The sequence below is a fragment of the Clarias gariepinus genome, chromosome 3, assembly GCF_024256425.1.
Source record: "Clarias gariepinus isolate MV-2021 ecotype Netherlands chromosome 3, CGAR_prim_01v2, whole genome shotgun sequence".
Lineage (NCBI taxonomy): Eukaryota > Metazoa > Chordata > Actinopteri > Siluriformes > Clariidae > Clarias > Clarias gariepinus.
In genome coordinates, this window is record NC_071102.1 from 27,408,465 (window position 1) to 27,428,689 (window position 20,225).

At 37.3% G+C, this 20,225-nt stretch overlaps 1 protein-coding gene across 1 annotated transcript; it reads right to left on the bottom strand.

The window, feature by feature from the left end:
- Positions 1 to 725: 725 nt before the first annotated feature.
- Positions 726 to 17,448, bottom strand: galnt12 (UDP-N-acetyl-alpha-D-galactosamine:polypeptide N-acetylgalactosaminyltransferase 12). Its single transcript, XM_053493221.1, has 10 exons — positions 16,490 to 17,448; positions 13,810 to 13,979; positions 13,408 to 13,597; positions 12,992 to 13,177; positions 11,971 to 12,088; positions 11,555 to 11,731; positions 4,843 to 4,974; positions 4,644 to 4,757; positions 4,233 to 4,388; positions 726 to 1,815 (listed from the first exon to the last, which is right to left on the bottom strand). The coding sequence occupies exons 1-10, from the start codon at positions 16,885 to 16,887 to the stop codon at positions 1,672 to 1,674; spliced, it is 1,785 nt and encodes a 594-aa protein (XP_053349196.1). The 5' UTR covers positions 16,888 to 17,448; the 3' UTR covers positions 726 to 1,671.
- Between the last annotated feature and the right edge of the window lie 2,777 nt (positions 17,449 to 20,225).

Here is a 20,225-nt window from a genome sequence, read left to right on the forward strand (position 1 = left end):
CCTGAAACATTTTACATTTTTGAAACATTTGCACAACAGAAAGAGATGTGGATAAACAAATGTTAATACAAAACATAGCATGTAATGACCAGTGATCAGTGTCTTATTGTTTATTCACATCTAAACATTTACAGGATTAAATCCATACTCTCCACACCAGTTATCACTGAGCACATGTCTGATTAGAAAATAGGGTAAATTCTGTATTTACTATTTTAAATCTGTATAAAATGCCTCAGAGAAAGATGGTCTTTTAAAACAGTATTAGTTCAACCACAATTATTTTCATCAGCAGATTCATACTAAATGTTTATCTACTGTTAAAGGCATCAATCTGAACTAGATTTTTAAACCATCTTCAAATTATCAATGTCTGAGAAAGCATGGAGGACACAGACGACAAACACAGACGAAAAATGGAGGAGTTGCCACCATCAAGTGGTCTGTAACAAGTATTGCAGTAGTGCAGCATCCTGCACAACTGCAGACATTCAATCCGAGAACCAGCCTTTCAATCCGATAGCTGCCAAAAACAAGTGACTGGTAGACAAGCTGACCCTTAGAAATAATTTGCACCAACAATGTAAACAAAAGTTACTGTTGTTGGTTATCATCAAAAGGGGCATATCACAATGCCAGTACTGTGTGTGTGTGTGTGTATATGTGTATATGTGTATATATATATATATATATATATATATATATATATATATATATATAGAAAGAGAGAGAGAGATATCTTTACTAATTCAAATATTTATCGGTATTTGAATTTAAACCCAAATTGAGTGTGGTCTAAACCAGAAGGTTTGTTTTTAAACCAAATATGAACCTAAACCAATATTCTCCTGGAACTCTTAAAACAGAGGTAGAAATACTAACTTTGACAGCATGTCATAAACATAAAAAATGAATTAAATAATTAGATTTTTGTTTGTCTGCCATTGTTTGGTCCCATGACATACTTTTGTTCCCCAGGATCCCAGTCTCAAAACCTTTACCCTCAATCAAATTACCTATGAAAAAAAAAAATGGCTCTTTTTGTGCCAATTCAGCCTTTTAGCCAATTCAGCAACAGGGTTTTGGGAGGAGTGAGAAAAAGAAAACACAGAATAAACCCAAATGCGCACTGGAACGAAATAAGACACTCAGCACAGTTAGTAATGAGTAGGACTAAACCAGGAGCCCCGGCACTGTGAGTCAGAAATCCCACCTGCTGCCCCACCAATGTAGCAAAGAGTGCACAGTTATTATAATCACAACTGATTACTGCCAAAACTAGGCTTTCCCCCACAGTAAAAAAAAAAAATATATATATATATATATGTTCAAGCAGTGAGCATGTACTATGATGAAGAGTAAAACCTATTGCACTGAGATAAAAAAAAAAAAGTTGATTCTTAAAAAGATCTTAATTCAAGAACTTCAAGTGATAGAAAAAAACAAGGGAGTGATCAGTATACTGGTGTAAGTGATTGCACCAAATCCATTAAAGCAAATGTTTTTTTTTTCTTCGTCATTAAATCATAAATAAAGTGAATTTTCACTTAATAACATCAAAATAAAGAGGAAGGAACAGCAGATCACCATTGTAGATCACCAAGAATCTGTTTCAGTCACATGACATTTCAAGCTCTGGAGCTGTACAGAAAGTTCTGTAAAGCTAGCACATTAAATCTGTGTCCTCTCCTGAAAGAACCACTGCTGGTGAGCTGAACTGCTGCACGGACGAAGAGCAGGACCAGGACTGCCATTGTCTACCTTTTGCAAGGCCTCCACACACTTTTGAGTCTGGACATGGTACAAAGTTCCATCCTGTTAAAACAGAGGAAATTAAAATAAATTTTAATGGGAAAAAAAGTATATATTTTTTTAATAATCAGCAAAGACAGTAAACAGAGATGCAAAGAACATTAAAGGAAAACTTTACTTCATGTCTGATTACCACAGACAATAATTTATATACACACTATGAATTAATAGCTTTAAAGTATAAAGTAATCATTTGTTTTCTGATTTTATTGGTCCCTTACTTCGTTGTGGAGAAATTTTGGCCCATTCTTTTTTTTTTACAACATTGCTTTGGGCATTCGCTCATGCACAGCTCTCTCAACAATCTGCCACAGCATGTAAATTGGGTTGAGGTTTGGACATTGACTAGGCCATTCCAAAACCATGATGCTCTTATGATATCTTTTATAGATTTACTGGTTTAGCTGTCAGACAGATGGCCTTACATTTACCACTAGAATATTCTGGTCTATAGAAGGTAATGGTCAACTAAATGACTACAAGTTGTCCAATTCCTGTGGCTCCAGAATAAGTCCAAATCACCACACTGTGGTATTTGGTGTTTCTGCTGAAAAGGTGTTTGGTTCTCGCCAAATAACCACTGCTTCGTTCAAACATGGCACATGTAATTAAGGCCAAACATCTCCATTTTTGACTCATCTGTCCAAACAACCTGTAGAACATTGCTCTAGAAGCCTTGTGGTTTGTTTAAATAGAGTTTTGCGAACCTCAGCCGTGCTTCAGTGTTCTTTTTAGACAAAAATGGCTTTTTCCTGACAGAACAATGCACAAGGTCAAGAGCTTTAGGTAACGTCCACTTTAAACATCAGAATGTTTAAATCTGAATTAATCTCTGTGACTGTAACCTTGAAATGGTTGTTGGTGCCATGTGGTTAGAAACTGTTGATCCCTTGGGATTTTCACATGCAAGTCTTTAGAGTTTACACAGAATGGTGCAGACAACAATAACAACGAAAAATCTACCTAGTGAGCTGTGGATGTATGTGTAGACTGAAAAGTCAAATAATCACTCTTGACAACCGTGGCGAGTAGAAAAGTAGATCAGAATGCACAATATGTGAAGTGAATGGGATACAACAGTGGAAGACTATAATTATATAATAATAATAATTATGACCATGATCATATTTATACCTACATTTGTTTAAAATCACCTACAAGCATTTTTAACATTATGGTTGTTGCAGACTTTGCACTAAATTCTGGGACGTTCATTGCAGACTTTACACAATCACCTGCACAATAACAATTTTTTGCATAATCACTTGCACAATTTGCACAACCATTGCAGCCTTGCACACACTGCGGGCTTTCTCTCTCTTTTTTTTTTTTTTTTACATACTGTATACAGTATAACACTTGCATAATTTGCACACTACGACTGTTTTTACAATGTTTATATTTTGATATTCATTTCATATTTTTGCACATTTCTCATATTCTGGCTTAATTATATATATATATATATATATATATATATATATATATATATATATGTTTTTTTTTTACATACAGTATATACCTATTCTTTTGTATAACCATATTTATTTATTTATTATTCTATTTTTATGCTTATTTTCTACTTTTTTAGCGGCATTCATCAGGGGGACAGCAGAGGAAGAATTTCATTGTACAGGGGGAACATGTTTCTTTACTGTGCATATGACAATAAAACTTGAAATTTAAAACGTCACTCAACTACTTACCATTTGCATGAGTTTTGTTAATGTTTTCTATTAATTGGAGCTAACTGTTTAGGTTTATATTTTAAAAGCAATTTATTTTTCACACTAGCATAAATGATAGCTCTTTGTTGCCTTTTAAACGAGAAGCCCTGCAGGCTTAGCCGACGGCACCTCGTTCCATCAGTTAGGGAATAACAAGCTGAATGTCAGCGCTTTTGCTCTTCCTCTCTGAGAGCACTCCAAGGCCTCAGGCCAGCTCAAACACAGGCACCAGCACAATCCAGAGTTTCACAGTTCCCCTTATAAAGCCAGTGCTGGTTTTCCTTCAGCATTGTAACCGCCCCCATATCTGAGCTCTTACAGGAAATTTCCTCACAATTTCCTCACAATTATATGAAAGGCGTTTAGACGTATTTTTGATTTTATAAACTACGTCAGGTTAAGTGTGTTCCCGCAGCATCCTGTCATATCATGTCAGCTGTAAACCTATTAATCAGCATATGGCCAGCAAAACTGATCTAAGCATTCTCACAGCAGTGTGTTTTTTAACTATATTCCCAAGTGTTACAGTTTCAGAGACGCCAAGCTGCTCATTAGAGTGACGATATATATAAATAATCATATGCCTGCTAAAGCTAATTGAAGTCCTATATGCCTCCTGCTAGTTTTCAACTTTCCATGTTTTTTTTTTCTTTTTGCGCCACAGCACTGATACAAGAGTGACTCATGTCTCACCTCTCTAAACACAAACTTTTGGTTCTCAGGAACAGGTTGTTGGGGTTTTCGGCACTGATTAATGCTGAGGAACGTAGAGATGGGATCTGCCACGGCACAGCCTGCCGGCTCCCTTGTGTTGTAACGGATTTCGTTGTCTGAAGAGTACTCAAAAAACTAGCACATAAAAAAAAGATATACAAAAGAAAGAAAACATTACAATTTACAGTGTTTTACTGAGAGCAAGAAATCTACCACAAGTTCTTTAAGTGTGTAAATGCACCTCAAAGATAAAGTGTGCTCTTCTCTGGTTTGACACGCACAATTTGTTAAAATGTATTAGAGACAATAAAGAGAGACAAGAAAATAATATACATGTAGAAAGGGAGACCATACTGTTCAAATTGTGGATATTTTTCAAAAGCATCCTACCTGGTTTTGGCCCATGCCATGGCATGGATACAGAATGATCCTGTTGCCTTCCACGTTATGGTCACTGGGTGGATTGTAGTCAAAGCAGTAGTTATTCATTCCTCGATTCTTTAGCTGGAAATAAAATTAGAAACAACAAAAAAGGGTAAGAGAGAAGTAAAAATACCAATACTTATAAACCATCCTTGGTCAACTTTACCATTCCAAACATGCCAGGTCGATCCTGTGGCACATGGATGTCTGGATAGACGTTCTCCAGAAACCACTTAAAGTCCTTACAACCAAGACGCATCCTTAGCTTCTTTCTGTCCGTTACATCGCCATAGGCCTCCTAGTACATGAAAAAGATGAATTTCATAACAACGCTTGATCATTTCAGAAGCTTACATACATAGAGTATATGATAAAAAGTACAGACATGTTATAATAAAACCTTGATTAAAATTAACAATTAGTGTGTCCAGAAATTACTAATTTTCCAAAATCCTTTAATAATAATTGAGATTCAGTATTGTGCCAGAGATGAAAGATCAGAATTATACGTAAATCTGCAACCATACATAAGCATACAATACAAAACAGCTTAGATAGATTAAGGTATTTAAAAAGAAAATCTATAGTGGCAGACAGGAGCTTTAACCAATCAAGTGAGAGAAAGTGTGTTAAGACTAAGTCAGATCTGCACTGTGGCATTTTTACTGTAACCCTGTAAATAAAGAACTAGCCAGGAAGTGACTAATAAAATGTCTTTGTGTACTTCTGTATTTTGTATTTCAGTCTCACTTAAAATGTCTGCTTGTCCTTGGCATGTACCATTTATTACCATTTGATTTGGCTAGCATACTTGAGGTAGCTTACAGTCTACCTCGAGCTTAGTGTGTTGGACAGGCTACAAACAAAATACACAGAGTACATAATAAAAGACAAAAATTTTAAGCAATCAGACACAAGAGTTTTGCTTAGCCAGCTAGAGATAGTGAGCTCGTTTAAGACTACTAGCGTCAGAACTCTGGTATAAATTTAGCCACAGCTGGACAATGTGAGCCAGTAATGAGATCATTGCAGGGAAACTGAAAGGTTTTAATTGTTAATCTGTAAAGATGAGGAAATGCAGCGAATAATTATCTCCCCAGAGTCCTCAGAGAGAATGTTTTACTGAAGAGTTTCTCAGTCGTCTACCGGTTTCATTACTGTTTTGGTTATTATAAATTCTCTCCATATCTGTGCAAAGAAAACAAAATTTACAGAATAAATGTATCCAAGCGAATAACCATTTGGCCAAAGTTATAAAAATCTACAATAAAACTGGATCCTACTCAAAAAAAAAAAAAGAAAAAAAAGCCTGGCCCTTACAGTCACCAAGTCTGTCATCATCTGAGCTCCTATAGGATGAATCCATTGGTACAAACTGGTCCACAAATCACCAAAGAAAAAAAGTAAAATAAACTTCTGTTACAATGCAACTTCTGTTACAATTACAAAGCATTCTGACAAACAGATAAATAAAATCTTTAAGCAAGATTTAGAAGTGCAAATTTTTTTTGCTGGGTGAATGGCTGTAATGCAATCTTAATTGGCCTCCCCAATAAGACCATTAGACATTCGCAAAATATACAGACTACTGTGTCTAAAATATTGCTAAGTACTAAGAAAGACATTACTCTAAATTGAATACAGAATTGAATTTAAGGCTTTACCAATTCTGTATAAGTCTCTCAATTGTCTTGGCCCAATTTAAATTAGGGAAATGTTTGCTGAATATACTGTAAGCCTGGCAGGTGCAGTGACAGTGACCAGAGTTCAATTTCAGCATGGGGAAACGGCTTTCAGCCTTTATCCTGCACAGTGCTTGCCTTGGAACATACAGTATTCTATCCGGAACAAAGCCGTGCCAATTAAACTGCTTTTTATTAGCATGCTTTTTTAATTATTACCTATATGCACTGATATCACACTTGCTTGTATTTGTATTCTAGTTTCTTAACCTATTCTTTTATTTATAGTGCATTATGTACCATATTTTCTACTCCTGTTGTTAATGAAAATGTACTACACAAATAAATTTGACTATCTTTATAGCTGCAAACCTTTTTTTTCCTTTAAAATTCTGCTATCTAAACATTCCCAAAAAAAAAACACTATATTGTTCCCCAAAAGTTGTACAGTCAAGGTTTTATAAAGCATACCCTAATTACATTAAAAAAAGCAATGCAATGTATGACCAATTTTCTCTGGTGAATGTAGAGCAAAGGCAAATGTGTTTCATGTCACAACACTGAAGAAATGTTTAATTACCACAAAACACAAATTCACCAGCAAAAAATAAAAACAATTCACACACAGAGGGATTACATTCCATAAAACTGTAACAACTAAACGCGCTGTAGAGGCATGCTGTGTAGGTTCTCGGTACAGCTGGGCAGCTCGGCCATTTTCAGACACTGAAATGTTTCAAATAAAGAAAATACATTTTATAAAGCAGCTACCATTGTGTGTTCCATAAAGAAAAGCAGTTTTACCGCTATGAGTCTCCACAGGGGTACTCATGCAGAATGTCCAATATATTCATGTGAAAATATATTATTTTCCACCAAAAACACCTGCCTTTTCAGATCCATTAAAACAAGTGTTGATAGGAACCAAAATGTTTAAAAAATGTCCAATGAGTATTGAAATAGCACACTGTACTTAACTGTAAAAAAAAAAAAAAAAAAAAAAAAAACCTATGGAGTTGACAAAAGGAAATATTCACTGTCAGAATCTTAAGGAAAACAAAAAACAGAAAATTATCCAATGCTCAACACTAATCGGCATCTTTTTTACAGTATACTATATAATATGCCAGGGAACACTGCGGGGAAAGACTGCAGAACATGGGGTGTGTGATGAACAGTGTTATTAAACGCGTGAATTTCATTCTCAGCAAGGGGCTATGTCTCCGACACTTTTGTGTTTTTGTGCAAAAGTAAAATAGAGTGCCTGCAGAGGCCTAAGACAAAGATTAATAGAAAATATAAGCAAGGTTATGTAGGGCCTTATCACCTCAAGAAATCTGTTTGTATTGCATGCAGTTTAGTAGATGAACAAGAAAAACATCATGTTGGCATACTGGTAAACATTCAAGCAGGCTCAAGAGTAAATATGAAGCAATAACTTTTAAAAGGGCATGAGTGGTGCAAAAAAGCCTCACTTTTATAGGAAAAGAACGAAAAACTGGCCTGATAGACAGGTAGATTTGAAATTTGTACTGTATGTCACATAGCCTGTGATCATTCAGCACATCAACAATGGATGGAAAAAAGTCAACGCGTAGGGAGCAACACTAAAGCAAACAGTGGTGTGATACCATTTTCATAGCAGACGGAAATGTTTGAGAGTATTCACAGTAACTCATTTTCCTATCACTGTCAGCGGTTGAAAATATAAATGCCCCTAAAAATATCTTTCTTGCATACCACCCTCCTGAATTTTACAGACTGACCTTCATGACAATGATCACAACAGTGTCAGAAAGGTTAAAGGCTTGTCTATGTGTTTAGCATCTACTGTATATATATATATATATATATATATATATACTGCTCCACAGAGACACATATGACAGGAAATTGGTAAACAGCTTGAAGGTCAACATGAAAATCTGTCAGACAGTGATGTTCTGGCTTTAACAACGTGACATCTGGTTTATATGCAGTACAATATCCAGGCAATTATATAAAAGATTATGTTAACTTTTCTGTTGCGTCTTCAAAGTCACATGTCAAGCATAAACCAGTACCAAAAAACCAGTACGGTACATTAACGCTGTGGCTCAATTTCAATCACACAGAGAGATGGTTAAATAAACAATTAAATAATACTTATCACCCTTACTGTCAAATCGGTCAGATCGGATTTTCAGGTTAAGAAGGCTCACATTCGTTCACATTACAAGCCATGTTGTTCAATTCTGATTTTTTTTTTAGGTCAGCTGGGATTACCATGTTGTGATGGATCACATATATAATTACAAGTGTCTTTTATCCGACAAATCTGTTCTCTGAAACATCTTTTCTACGCCATCTGAGTTAAAACCAGAGGTGGAAAGAGTAATAAAATTTTGTACTCAAGCAAAAGTACTGTCACTTTAGTAAAAGTAAAAAGTATCTCATTAAAAATGTACTTTAAGATGCGATGGGGGATTCTAGGCTAATTAAAAAAAGAATCTCCATCGTTCTTTAGTTTAGGGCGTTTGTTCTCTACAGTACGTCCATCAATCTGTTAGTGGAGTGGTTTCTGGGGTGCAATTCTTTTTCTTCCTTGTTGCATTATTTTTATTATTTTTCATTTTCGTAAATTAATTTTTTTACTCAATAATGAATATGATTTAAAATGTAGCAAAATACAATACTTAAGTAAAAGTTAAATTACAGATTTTATGTGAAAAAGTAGAAGTACACAAAAAACTACTTAATTACAGTAACACAAGTAAATGTAATTCATTACTTTCCATCTCTGCTTAAAACACGTTATACTTGTGAGCACTCGTTCATGTCAAACAATGGATGCTATTTTAGTAAAAGAAATATGCTTGGGATTTTGCTCTTGAGGATGGCAAGCAGTTAGATAATCACAGCTATGTTTACTAGAAAAAGTAAGAGCATGTATACACACACAATGCATTGAGAACTCACAGGATTGGGATTGCTTTCAAAACTATAGAGTGCATAGCTTAGCAATATGAAAAAACAGAAATTAAGTTTCATTATCTCAAAATCCTTATAAATATAGTTTGGGAATAGAGAAGCAGAATCCATAATGCTGAATGCTGATCCGTAGCAAGTAGCCTGGAAACAAAACAAGTCGAGAAGATCCATTATATTGATCGCTACCCTCCCAAATGCAAACAAAATCATCAGCCAGGACGATATATATTCTAACAGAAAGCCACAGGCGCACAAACACCCACACAGTGCCACCTCATCACCTCTTAGACATGAGAACTCATTACATCGTGGCCTCGCCCTTGTCCTGTAAATCATTGCACAAGAAATTCAAACAAAGACACGTAAGCTTGCGTCTGTAAATGTGTATACTCAGCACACGTTCCTGCCACCTCGGATGCTACAGAATGCTGAGCTACAGGCCACATAGGAGCACTGCGCACACTGTCTGCAGACAACAGCTGTTGGAAGAAGAACCCAGTTGGAGCTATTTAGCAGCCCTGAGTAGTGATGGATGATTTCCCCTACTGATGAGGAGATGATTCATCAGAGTGCAATGGCCAAACCACCAGCTGGGTGCCCGGGCAGCATAAAGGCAGATGTGTTATAATTTATAAATGTGACTGGGCCTTGGTGTTTTGTTTTGTTTTGCTTTTTCACTAAGAACATACAATTTTTATGCTGAATAAAATGGGTGATGAACAACACATCATTGTTGTTTTTACCCACAATTGCACAATGAATAAATATTACAGCCAAAAACTCAATAGTGAAGGCTTAAATCCCAGATAAATGAGACAAGTGAAACTTGCCAAAAAACAGATTAAGTAGTATAGAAGATAAATAAATGAATGAATGAATCAGTCTACAGTGGCTTAGCGCTTTCGCCTCAGACCTTGGAATCTTGACTCCAATCTGTGTAAATGGAGTTTGTTCTTCCTGTGATTGGTGACAGGTTACTCTGGTTTTCTCTGGAAAATGTGATGTGGGCTAAATGGAGTTTCCAAATTGCCCATAGTGTATGACTGGGTAGGAGAGTGTTTGTAGTCGTGCCATGCAATGGGTTGGCACCACCATCTCCAACCAACCTTTACGACTCAAGTGGTTAAGATAATGGATGGATGGAAGGATATCCTGTACCAATCCAATCCTTAGAAACTAGTACCTTAGTACTAGAGCTGATCCTTGCCTGATGCCCCGGATTGATTTTGATTCAGATCTGCTGACTGTTCACATACACTAAATTGAATGACCGGACACATTTCTTGCATGCAAGCATGAGACCTTTTAATTAATTTTATTCTTCCTCAGTCACTGCTTCATCCTCCTTGTGCATGGATCCTATCTCAGGAAAACTATCCCAGGAAAACTCGGGACAAAGCAGGATAATTCATCCTGGATGGGACCCCAGACCATTATACGAAATCATATACACACACATGTACAATCATTCATACCTTGGCAATTTAGCATACAGCATTTAACCAGCTATCTGATCATTTTTGGACTGTGGGAGGAGACCAGTGAACCCAGAGGAAACCCACACAAACATAAAGAAATCATGCAATATTCTACTCAAACTTCAGCATTGTTCAAAACATAATCAGAGATCCTGGAACTGTGGAAGACAAGACGTAGCACATTGCCATCACATCCTTAAATTCTAAATTAGGTGAAATCAGGACCTAACTAAACATTTTGAAGGTTGGCAAATTGCTGTGCCGATGTTATGCAAAAATAACCCGGTTTTGTGTGCATGCCTTGCTGCATAAGCCACACCCCCAACCCTTTATAAATTTTTCCTGGCATGACATCCCATGAGAAAGAGTCATGCGCTCGGCTTTCTTTAAGCGCAGACAGGCTCTGACTGTTCACAAGGACAACTGAAAGACCTGCACACTGCCAGAGAGATGCCACTTCTCACCTCTGTAATCGTACACTGAGCTCAGAGAATGTCACCTCAGAACTGCAGCGCACTCAGTGCTGTCTGTCACTCAATATGTTCACAGCTCTTTGTGTATATGCGTGTGGCGAAGCCGAGCATCTGTATCTTATTTCTTTGAGACCTTGTAATCAATCAGGGTCTTTTTACGCTTCTGTTGAGCTGTCATTTAAAGGACTCTGATGTGATAAATGGGCTCTGAGGGGGAAAAAAAGGAACATCAAAGAACAATATGTACATGTTGACAGCAAGGGCTGAGAGCGTACCAGGCGAGCATGGGGGTTACGATGGTAGTAGAGCTCCTTGTAGTTGTCCATCCAGACTTCTGCTGCGCGCACACTGTTAGCCAGGGCCTTGCTACGTGAATAGGGAGCCTTTTTAGGGAAGACGTGTCCCACATGGGAACAGGGATGGATCTCTAAACTGCCCCCACACTGCCAGATCTGCAAAAAGCAATGCCACAAAGAAAATATTAGTCTCTCAATCAGTGCAGCTGAGGCTTAGTCTTTTCCACCTATGAATAATAAAATTTTATCTCATTATACAATGAATACACCTGATCGAACTTCCAAATTATGTTATGCACGTTATACAGTACAGTACATTAAAAGAGTGCCTAAAGTTTTTGCAAAGAACACTGTCTATTCAATACACATTAAAAAAAGAACTGAAAAAGACTTACTCTGAAAGAGAACTCCAGGTTCTCTCCTCCCCACACCTCCATCCCTGTGTCATATGTACCCAAGTACTGAAAGTACTTCTTGCCGATTGCAAACAGGCCCCCAGCCATAGTTGGAGATCTTAAAAATAAATAAATAAAATAAAAATAAACTACTCAGCTTTTTTATTACTGTTACAGGCTGTTCATCTTCATGGATTCTTGTAAAAATGTATTTCCATACGCGAGTATTGTTTAAATGAAAAGCAAAATAAAAATGAAAAAAAGAAATCAATGTCTGTTGTACAAACATCCATTCTGTCTATTTGCACAAATGAAAAGAGAGCTACAGTTTTATTTGCACTATGTTTAAAAAGTAAGACAGCACTGTTTACACTAGGAGCATAAAGTAACCCGAATGTGTGTATATAGTGCTCCAACTATCTGTTATCCAATATGTATAACTTGTGCTACAAATATCCTTATCTTTATTCAGATTTAAACTAAAGTAGCACGGCTTAAACCAGAATTATCCCTCTCGCACACACTGGCATACTCTCACTTTCCCATAAATTAGGTATAATTCCTATTATTATGGGCCTGGAAACCCTGTTAATCCAGTTAAACAGGACAAACATATAGTCAACGTTCACAAAATATATTTCATTATTCACTATAATTATTTCATAATTAACTATGTTAATCAAAATAATAACCAGCAAAACTCCACCTTCTTAAAATGTTTTGAGGTCATTTTCTATCTAGACAATCTTATCTATGATTAATAGTCAGAGGATTTCCAGTGTACTGTATATAGCAACTGCCAACACAGGCAAATAACATACATGAAAATTACACACTGGTAAGCACTACCAGTAAAAACCTTTCCACTTATTAATCCCAGGTGGGAAACAAGCTAAGGCATAACATGATGCCTTAAGATAAACCAAGGAGAGCTTCTTTACAACGTGTTAATTCTTTGTTGCTTTATTTACCAAAGTTTTATTAATCTGCTGTGCTATCAATAATCTACAGAGCTACACACCTGATGACATCAGTAGGGGAGTGTCTGCGTTTCTGCTCGTATTCAGGAACAGTGTGCCATGTGAAAACCAGACGCCAGTCAAAGCCACCGATCTGAGGCTCTCCTGCGTTGCCCAAGTACTGGAATGTGTTCCAGTCAATGACGTCTATTACAGGACAAACGACAGCACTGGGTTCCTCCTTAATTCTGCATATCAGGGAGACGAAAACATGGCGGTTAGCACAGACAGTCATTCTATTGGTTGAGTATATGGAATGGAATGATAAATGGATAAAACAAGAGCTCAATAAATGGATAGTAAGTTGTTTGGTTTAATGTATGAGTGTATAGATAGGGAGATAGATTGTTGGCCAAATACAAAGATACAAAGGTTTCTTGAATTAATTGATGGACGGGTGGATGAATAGAGCTCTTACCTATGTAGAAGGGGTTCCAGCCAACCTTCGTGACACTCACAGTGACAGTCTAGGAAAGTTAGCACATCACCTGTGGCTATGGAGGCACCCAGAAGCCGAGCTCTGACCAGCCCCTCTCTCTTTCTTGCTCGGATCAGTCGTACTTTCCTCAGGCCGGCTATGTAGCTCTCCAGTGGCTCTTTCAAATGCTCTAAAGGAGCACATTGCAGGATTAGCAGAAAAAAAATTGCAGTATTCTTGAGAATGGAAGTATGGTCCTTTTGGGGATAAGAGTAAGTAGGATCTACTAAGCATGTACTTTAAAAAAGGAATAATCAGAATAAAGCTGGTCAGGAAACTCGGGTTCCAGAAATAAACACCAGTGATATAATTTACATACTTTAGAATAAGCCTCCATCATACCTCTGTCACTGTAGTCGTCCACAATGATGATCTCGTTCAAAAGAATATCAGGTGAGGTCTCCAGCACACTGTGCACCGTGCGAAGTAACGTAGACCAGGCCTCGTTGTAGAAAGCAATAACGACTGATGTGGAAGGCAAACTCCGGTAGTCATACTTCAGGTTTTTGCATCTGAGAATAAAAATTAGGCAAACATGGACATGTATCTCTTGTTTTAGCCTGTGTACTCTCCGTGGTCAGTTTATTACCCCGCATGTACATTATGCGGTCCATAAAGCCCATGAAGACTCGCACAGTCTCCTCTGAACAGTGGATGTTGAAATATGGACTGTACATCACTTACATCCAAGAAGCATTTTTGTGGGCTCTGATCTAAGGTTGCTATAAATTGGCGGTTTCTGAGGCTGGTAATTCTAATAAACTTATCCTCTGCAGCAGAGATAGTGCTTGTCTACCTCTTTTGGGACAGTCCTGATGAGAGCTAGTTTTATCACAGAGTTTGATTGTTTTGTCAACTGCACTTGGTGAGTGTGCTTTTCCATATTATGGATTTGTACAGTAGTTGTTGTGGCATTAATAGGGCCTTTTGACCCTTTTTCTGCGCAAAACAACTGATCGTCTAAAGCAAAACTCTTGAAAAGGCACACCTGTAAATTGAAAAACATTCCAAGTTACTACCTCGTAAATTAGCACACTCTTTATGGTATGCTAATTCATTACAGGACACACACACACACGTACAACAGGCAATCTGATGAGATACCATGAGTCTGCCAAGGGGTTATTAATCTAATGTCAAGATTGTCAAGAATTTAAAATATAAAACATGCTGGGTTGTTTAACACTTTTTTGTTTACTACACAATTTTTCATGTGTTCGGTATTAATGTACAATGTTGAAAATAAAATGAGTTTTTGAATGGTAGTGTATGGGGGGATGGGACGAGCATCAAGTGTGAAGAAGGTTTTGTTACAAAGGGAACTGGTGAACTTAAAAAAAAAAAAAAAAAAGAGGAAGGCAGATTATTATTTAGAAATACTAAAGTTGTCAAAGACATCAGTCAAAAGGTTAAAATTTGGTCACAACTGGGTCTTCCAGTGGATCAGTGATCCTAAGCATAGCTCCAAATTTGAAACAATGTAGCTTAGAAATGGTAAAGTAAAGGTAGAGTAGCCAGCACAAAGCCCTGTAGCCAGCACAAAGCCCTGTATTGCATCCTATTGAAAACTTCTGAACTGAATCGACAACCCTTTTCTAAGCATAGGGGCCAACAAACCTGACTGAATTACACTAGACATCAGAGTGAATAGGCAAAAATTTCACAGTATTGTAAGAAACTTGTAAAAGGCTGTCTAACAGTTGAATAAATCATTCTGTTCACTCTCCGATAATAAAATAAAGGTTAAAAAATGTTTACTGTTTATTATTTTGAAATGACCTTTTGGGAGAGTGAAAAAACTATGGGGGTGAAAAAATTTTGCCACACTAAACAGATTATACTGTACAGGTCAAAAATATAAATACCTAAAAAACACTACTCATTCAAAAGATTTCTTATTTTAGAATTTACTGTATTGTACAACAATACTGAGGGCATAAACACTACATACATAACATATGGAATTATGGAGGAAACAAAATAAGTGCAAAAAAAAAAAAGCAAAAATGTCTGATATTTAAGAGTCACCTTTGCTCTAATGACAGCTTTACATTCTTGGCATTTTATTAACCTGCATCAGAATGTCACCTGGAATGAGCTGTCTACAATTTTGAAGGAATTTCCATCTATTTATTTGCGCTGGCACAAGAGTGCAAAGCTGGCATCATGATAAACAGTGTCTATTTTAGATATATATATATATATTTATAAATTTAATTAATTCATCTCTGATACCACTTTATTCATCTCATGAGTATCGAGAGGCATGAGTATCGAGTACATTCTGTATGGTGTGCTAATTCATCACCGGGCAAACACACATACACACACACACACGTGTATATATATATATATATATATATATATATATATATACACACACACACACACACAACAGGTAAACTGGGGCAGCAAATTTGCCTAATCTGCATGTCTTTGGACTGTGAGAGGAAACCCACCAAGAACGAAAAAACATGCAAACTCCACGCACACAAACCCGAGGTGGGAATCGAACCATCGACCCTGGAGGTGCCAGGCCATAATGCTAACCACTACTAAGCCCCCGTATAAACCTATTTGTTTTTTTGTGTTTACTACATAATCTCCTATGTGTTATTTCCCTTTGTGAATTAAAGTAATGTATTCAGCCTTGTTTTAGTAGAAAATAAAAAACAGGTTGGTGCGTCGAAACTTGTATAACAGGTATATTTTAACCATCCCTGACAGTTTTACTTTGACCTGAACACTGAAGTAAGATATTATACATAGCAATATACAGTATTTTCCTCATAGAGATTCATATAAAGAGTTAAACTGAGGTTGTCCCAAATGACCTGACTTCACCTAATGCCTTATTATTTGATAAATGAATACAAAACACATTTTATATACTGTACTTTAAATGCTGGTGTTTTGCCAAACTATGATGCCTGGTCAAAAATGTACTACACCAGAAGTGTTACTTGATTAAAAATTTTTTACAGCCTTCAGATCTCACTGACTGCAATCACCTCTTACTTACAGGGGATTCCATCTTTCAGGTAATCTGCGGTGGAGAGAGATCCTATCACTAAGGTAAGTGTTGATCTGATGTTTCTCCACACTTTCTTCTTCTTTTCTCTTCTCCTCTCCAGTCAGCTCCAGTTTGACGGCTACCCCCAGTTCTCCCAGTGCACTCGGGTCTAATGGAGGTTTCTCATAGACAGGTCTGCGCAGGAGCTCGGTGTCATGCTCGGGACTCAGGTCAAGGGAAACCCCTCTCCGATTCGCCCGGCTCATATCGGAACCTCTGTGGAAGAAGAAATATCCGAGCAGTGAAGCGCAGACGAGGAACAGCAGTAACTTGGGGCGACCCCTGCGTCCGCACAATGCCATCTTAGCGCTGAGTGGGTGTTTTCTCTTGTTTCGCTTAAATTCCATGGAAAAGTTTAGGACAGTTCAGTTTGTCCGCTGAAAGTTCATGGATTTGATTCGAGGCTATATCAAGTGACATTTCCTCCCCGCGAAAAAGCTAATTAAACAGTTGGACCGAGATTACGGGAAAAAAATACCAACAATAATCCAGCTCACATCAGCCCTCTTAAGTGCTAGACCTGCTCCATTTAACGCTTCCTTCCACTGTGCGTGTGTGTTTTATCTCCCTATAATCATAAAACTCCTACCTGCTTTTGAAAGTGCTCACTTTTTTATTTCCAGGAAGTTTAGTGTAAACCCTACAGAGGAGGGAGAGGAAGGACGAGGGGGAGGAGGAAGGGGGCGCCCGCGAGCCGCCTTCAAATCATTGTCCTGCACAAATGTAGTCAGTTAAATAGTCAAATAGTTTTTCCTTAATTAACCGCGAGCAGCAGCAACTTCCATTCGAAGCTTTAGCCTATATACAGTTTATACACGTAATTTAAAAAAAGGCATACGTAAAACTTTTTTTTATATAAATAAATAAAGTGTCGAATCTCTAGAGAAAGATTTTATCACAACAACCGTTGCTTCCGGGCGTGAGCTGGGAACGACATGACGCAGCACCACGTGACCAAACTTAACAACCGCACGAGTCTCAGTCCCAAAAGTGTACTACATCAGAGCAATAATAATACACTGAAAATGCCACAGAAAAAACGGGGTTAGATGTTGCTAATTAGATGTAGCAGGAGGGAGAAAACATTTTGCTTTAATGATCAGATGCACAACAGTTTAAAAAGCAAAATATGTCTATAAAACCACCATTAGATTAAATTGGATGCAGTGAAAAACATTTCTTCCCCTGCCACCCTGTATCAGGATAAATGATATAGATGATGAATGAATGATTGAATGAATAAAATAATAGATTACGTTATATGTAACAGTGGCATAGGGGTCAGCACGGTGGCCTTACACCTCTAGGATCGAGGGTTTGATTACCACCTCAGGTCTGGTTGGTGGGTTTCCTCACACAATCCAGTGACATGCAGTTGAGGGTTAAGGTCCTTGCTCAAGGGCCCACCAGTGGCAACTTGGTGGTTGGGGGGTTTGAACTTGGGATCTTCCGAACCGTAGTCCAATGCCTTAACCACTGAGCTACCCCTGTCCCCAGTAACCCCACTGGTTAGAAGTGTTGTCTCACAGCTCCAAGGTTGAGGGTTCGATTCGTGCCTCGGGTCTGTTTGCATGATATCCCTGTGCACTGTGGTACATAATACATGTACAAAGCCAATAAGATGCAGTTCATTGTGTTTAAGTAATCCTTTTTTTTAACCATACTTCTTCCACAAAGTTGAAGGTTCAGCTCAGCCCTTCTGGTTTTATTAATGTGTTGGACAGTTCTTAACCCAATTCCAGTCACTTCACCACTTTGAAGATCACCCCATCAATTGTTTTGATGCAGGCCAATAACTTGACATTTGTGAAGTGATGACCTTTTTGTTGGCCAGGCAGGTTACTTAAGAGAAGAATCATCCAAGAATTTGGTACACCAATTTAAAATTATTTTGAGTTTGCTGTCATCAACCCAAGGTTAAAGTTATACATACATGACAAAATATTCAAACAGCACTCCTAATATTAGGACATATTTTTTCCTAAATATGCTTTTGGCAGCCATCAACAAGCTTCTGGCAGAATTTGGTTTAGATACTTGACCACGCTTCCTGGCAGAACTGTTCAATTAAACTAATTTGCTTTCTAGCACCGACCAGACCTTTAAGCACCGTCCCAAAAAAAAAAGGCTGGGGCTCAAAAAGACAACAGCCAGCTTTAGTGTTTTTTGTGACATTGTCCTGCTTTTGTCGAGAAATCTAGCTGCCGATTTGGGGTTCTGCTGAAAAATAGTGACGTAGTCTTTATTATTCCATTCACTTTTTGAATGCAGAATTGCCCCAAAACATGAAGCTACCACCACCATGCTTAATAATTAGTAAAGTATTCTTGGGGTTGAAAACTTTACCGTTACTCCTTCAAACAGACCTCTAATTAGAACTTTCTTTTTAGAAAACCTTTTCTTAGTTCATGTGCTTAGCTGCAAACATTAGTTAAGCTTGATAGTATAGATTTTGGAGTAAATCCTCTTTCTGAGATCTGCACTGAGCTCCTTGGACTTTCCCGTTCTAATGTATCTTAGTCAGTCTGTACTGTTTTTTTTTATTATTAAGCCACAAGGATCATCTGTCAGGATGACTAATAGGACATTGGGAGGCCTTGAGCTTGGCAAAATAAAAGACATTTCAAGACATTCAACAGCACTAAATTAATGATATTCTATACAAACAAGTAATCGAAAACCCAACATTACAGTACCATGACTTTTCTATTCAGAAGAAGTGTATGTATCTGACTGTAAATCACCAAAACAAGTGAGACCGCTGGGTCAGGTTGACCTGAGAGATAGTCCAAACTTCCTTATCAATATTTAATGCACAGAGCTCCTGTGTGTGTACTGTAAGTTCTTCCTGGTAATCTACCAAGGCTTTTACTTATCCTCATCTTAAAGGATCCTCAGCTTTCTGCATATGGCTGGTAAAGTAGATTCATTAGACTTAGGTAATTGGATGAGTTTGTTTCGATTGATTTGCATCAATCTACTCTAAATTATAGACATTAAGGCAATTTAATAACAGTAAACTAGGTTTTCTTATGTCACATTGCCCATGATATATAGGCATTCAGTTTGCTGTTCATTTCCTAATCATAATAAGACAAACATCTATGTCACCACATATATGTCTGGATTTGATTCTTTTCTTATGAACCATAAAGTTATTTTTTGTGTTTTATATCATAGCATTTTGCTGATTACATTGTTTTATTCATAATAAATGACCCACCATACATTTATTAGGGATGCATCAATTGGTATCTGGTATTGCTGTAATCCCATGCTAGTTTTTTGTACCCATAAAAATGCTCCAATTCCATCTGGATGTTTTATTGAGGGCAATTACCAGACTGCCAGCTGTTTGGGGAAAATGTCAATAAGAGGAAATTCTGAATCAACCCACAATATGAAGAACTTGATTAAAAATACTTACTCACTTACTTATCATCTATACACTACCACTTTATCCTGTATACAGGGTCGTGGGAAGCCTGGAGCCTATCGTCAACATTAGTTACCTTGTCAGATAACTAATAAAGAGCAAAGTATAAATAAATATTTACATTTACATTTACATTTAGGCATTTGGCAGACGCTCTTATCCAGAGTGACTTACAAAAAGTGCTTTAATGTTTACATAAATACAAAATATCTTATGCGATGTAACTTTTTAATGGTACCAAACTTCACA

Coding starts and splice junctions, on each gene's coding strand:
- galnt12 (XM_053493221.1), bottom strand. CDS start 16,887: ATGGAATTTAAGCGAAACAAGAGAAAACACCCACTCAGCGCTAAGATG. Junction 12,089..12,991: donor TCCCCTACTGATGTCATCAG/GTGTGTAGCTCT, acceptor TTTATTTTTAAG/ATCTCCAACTATGGCTGGGG. Junction 4,975..11,554: donor GTAACCCCCATGCTCGCCTG/GTACGCTCTCAG, acceptor TTCATGTACTAG/GAGGCCTATGGCGATGTAAC.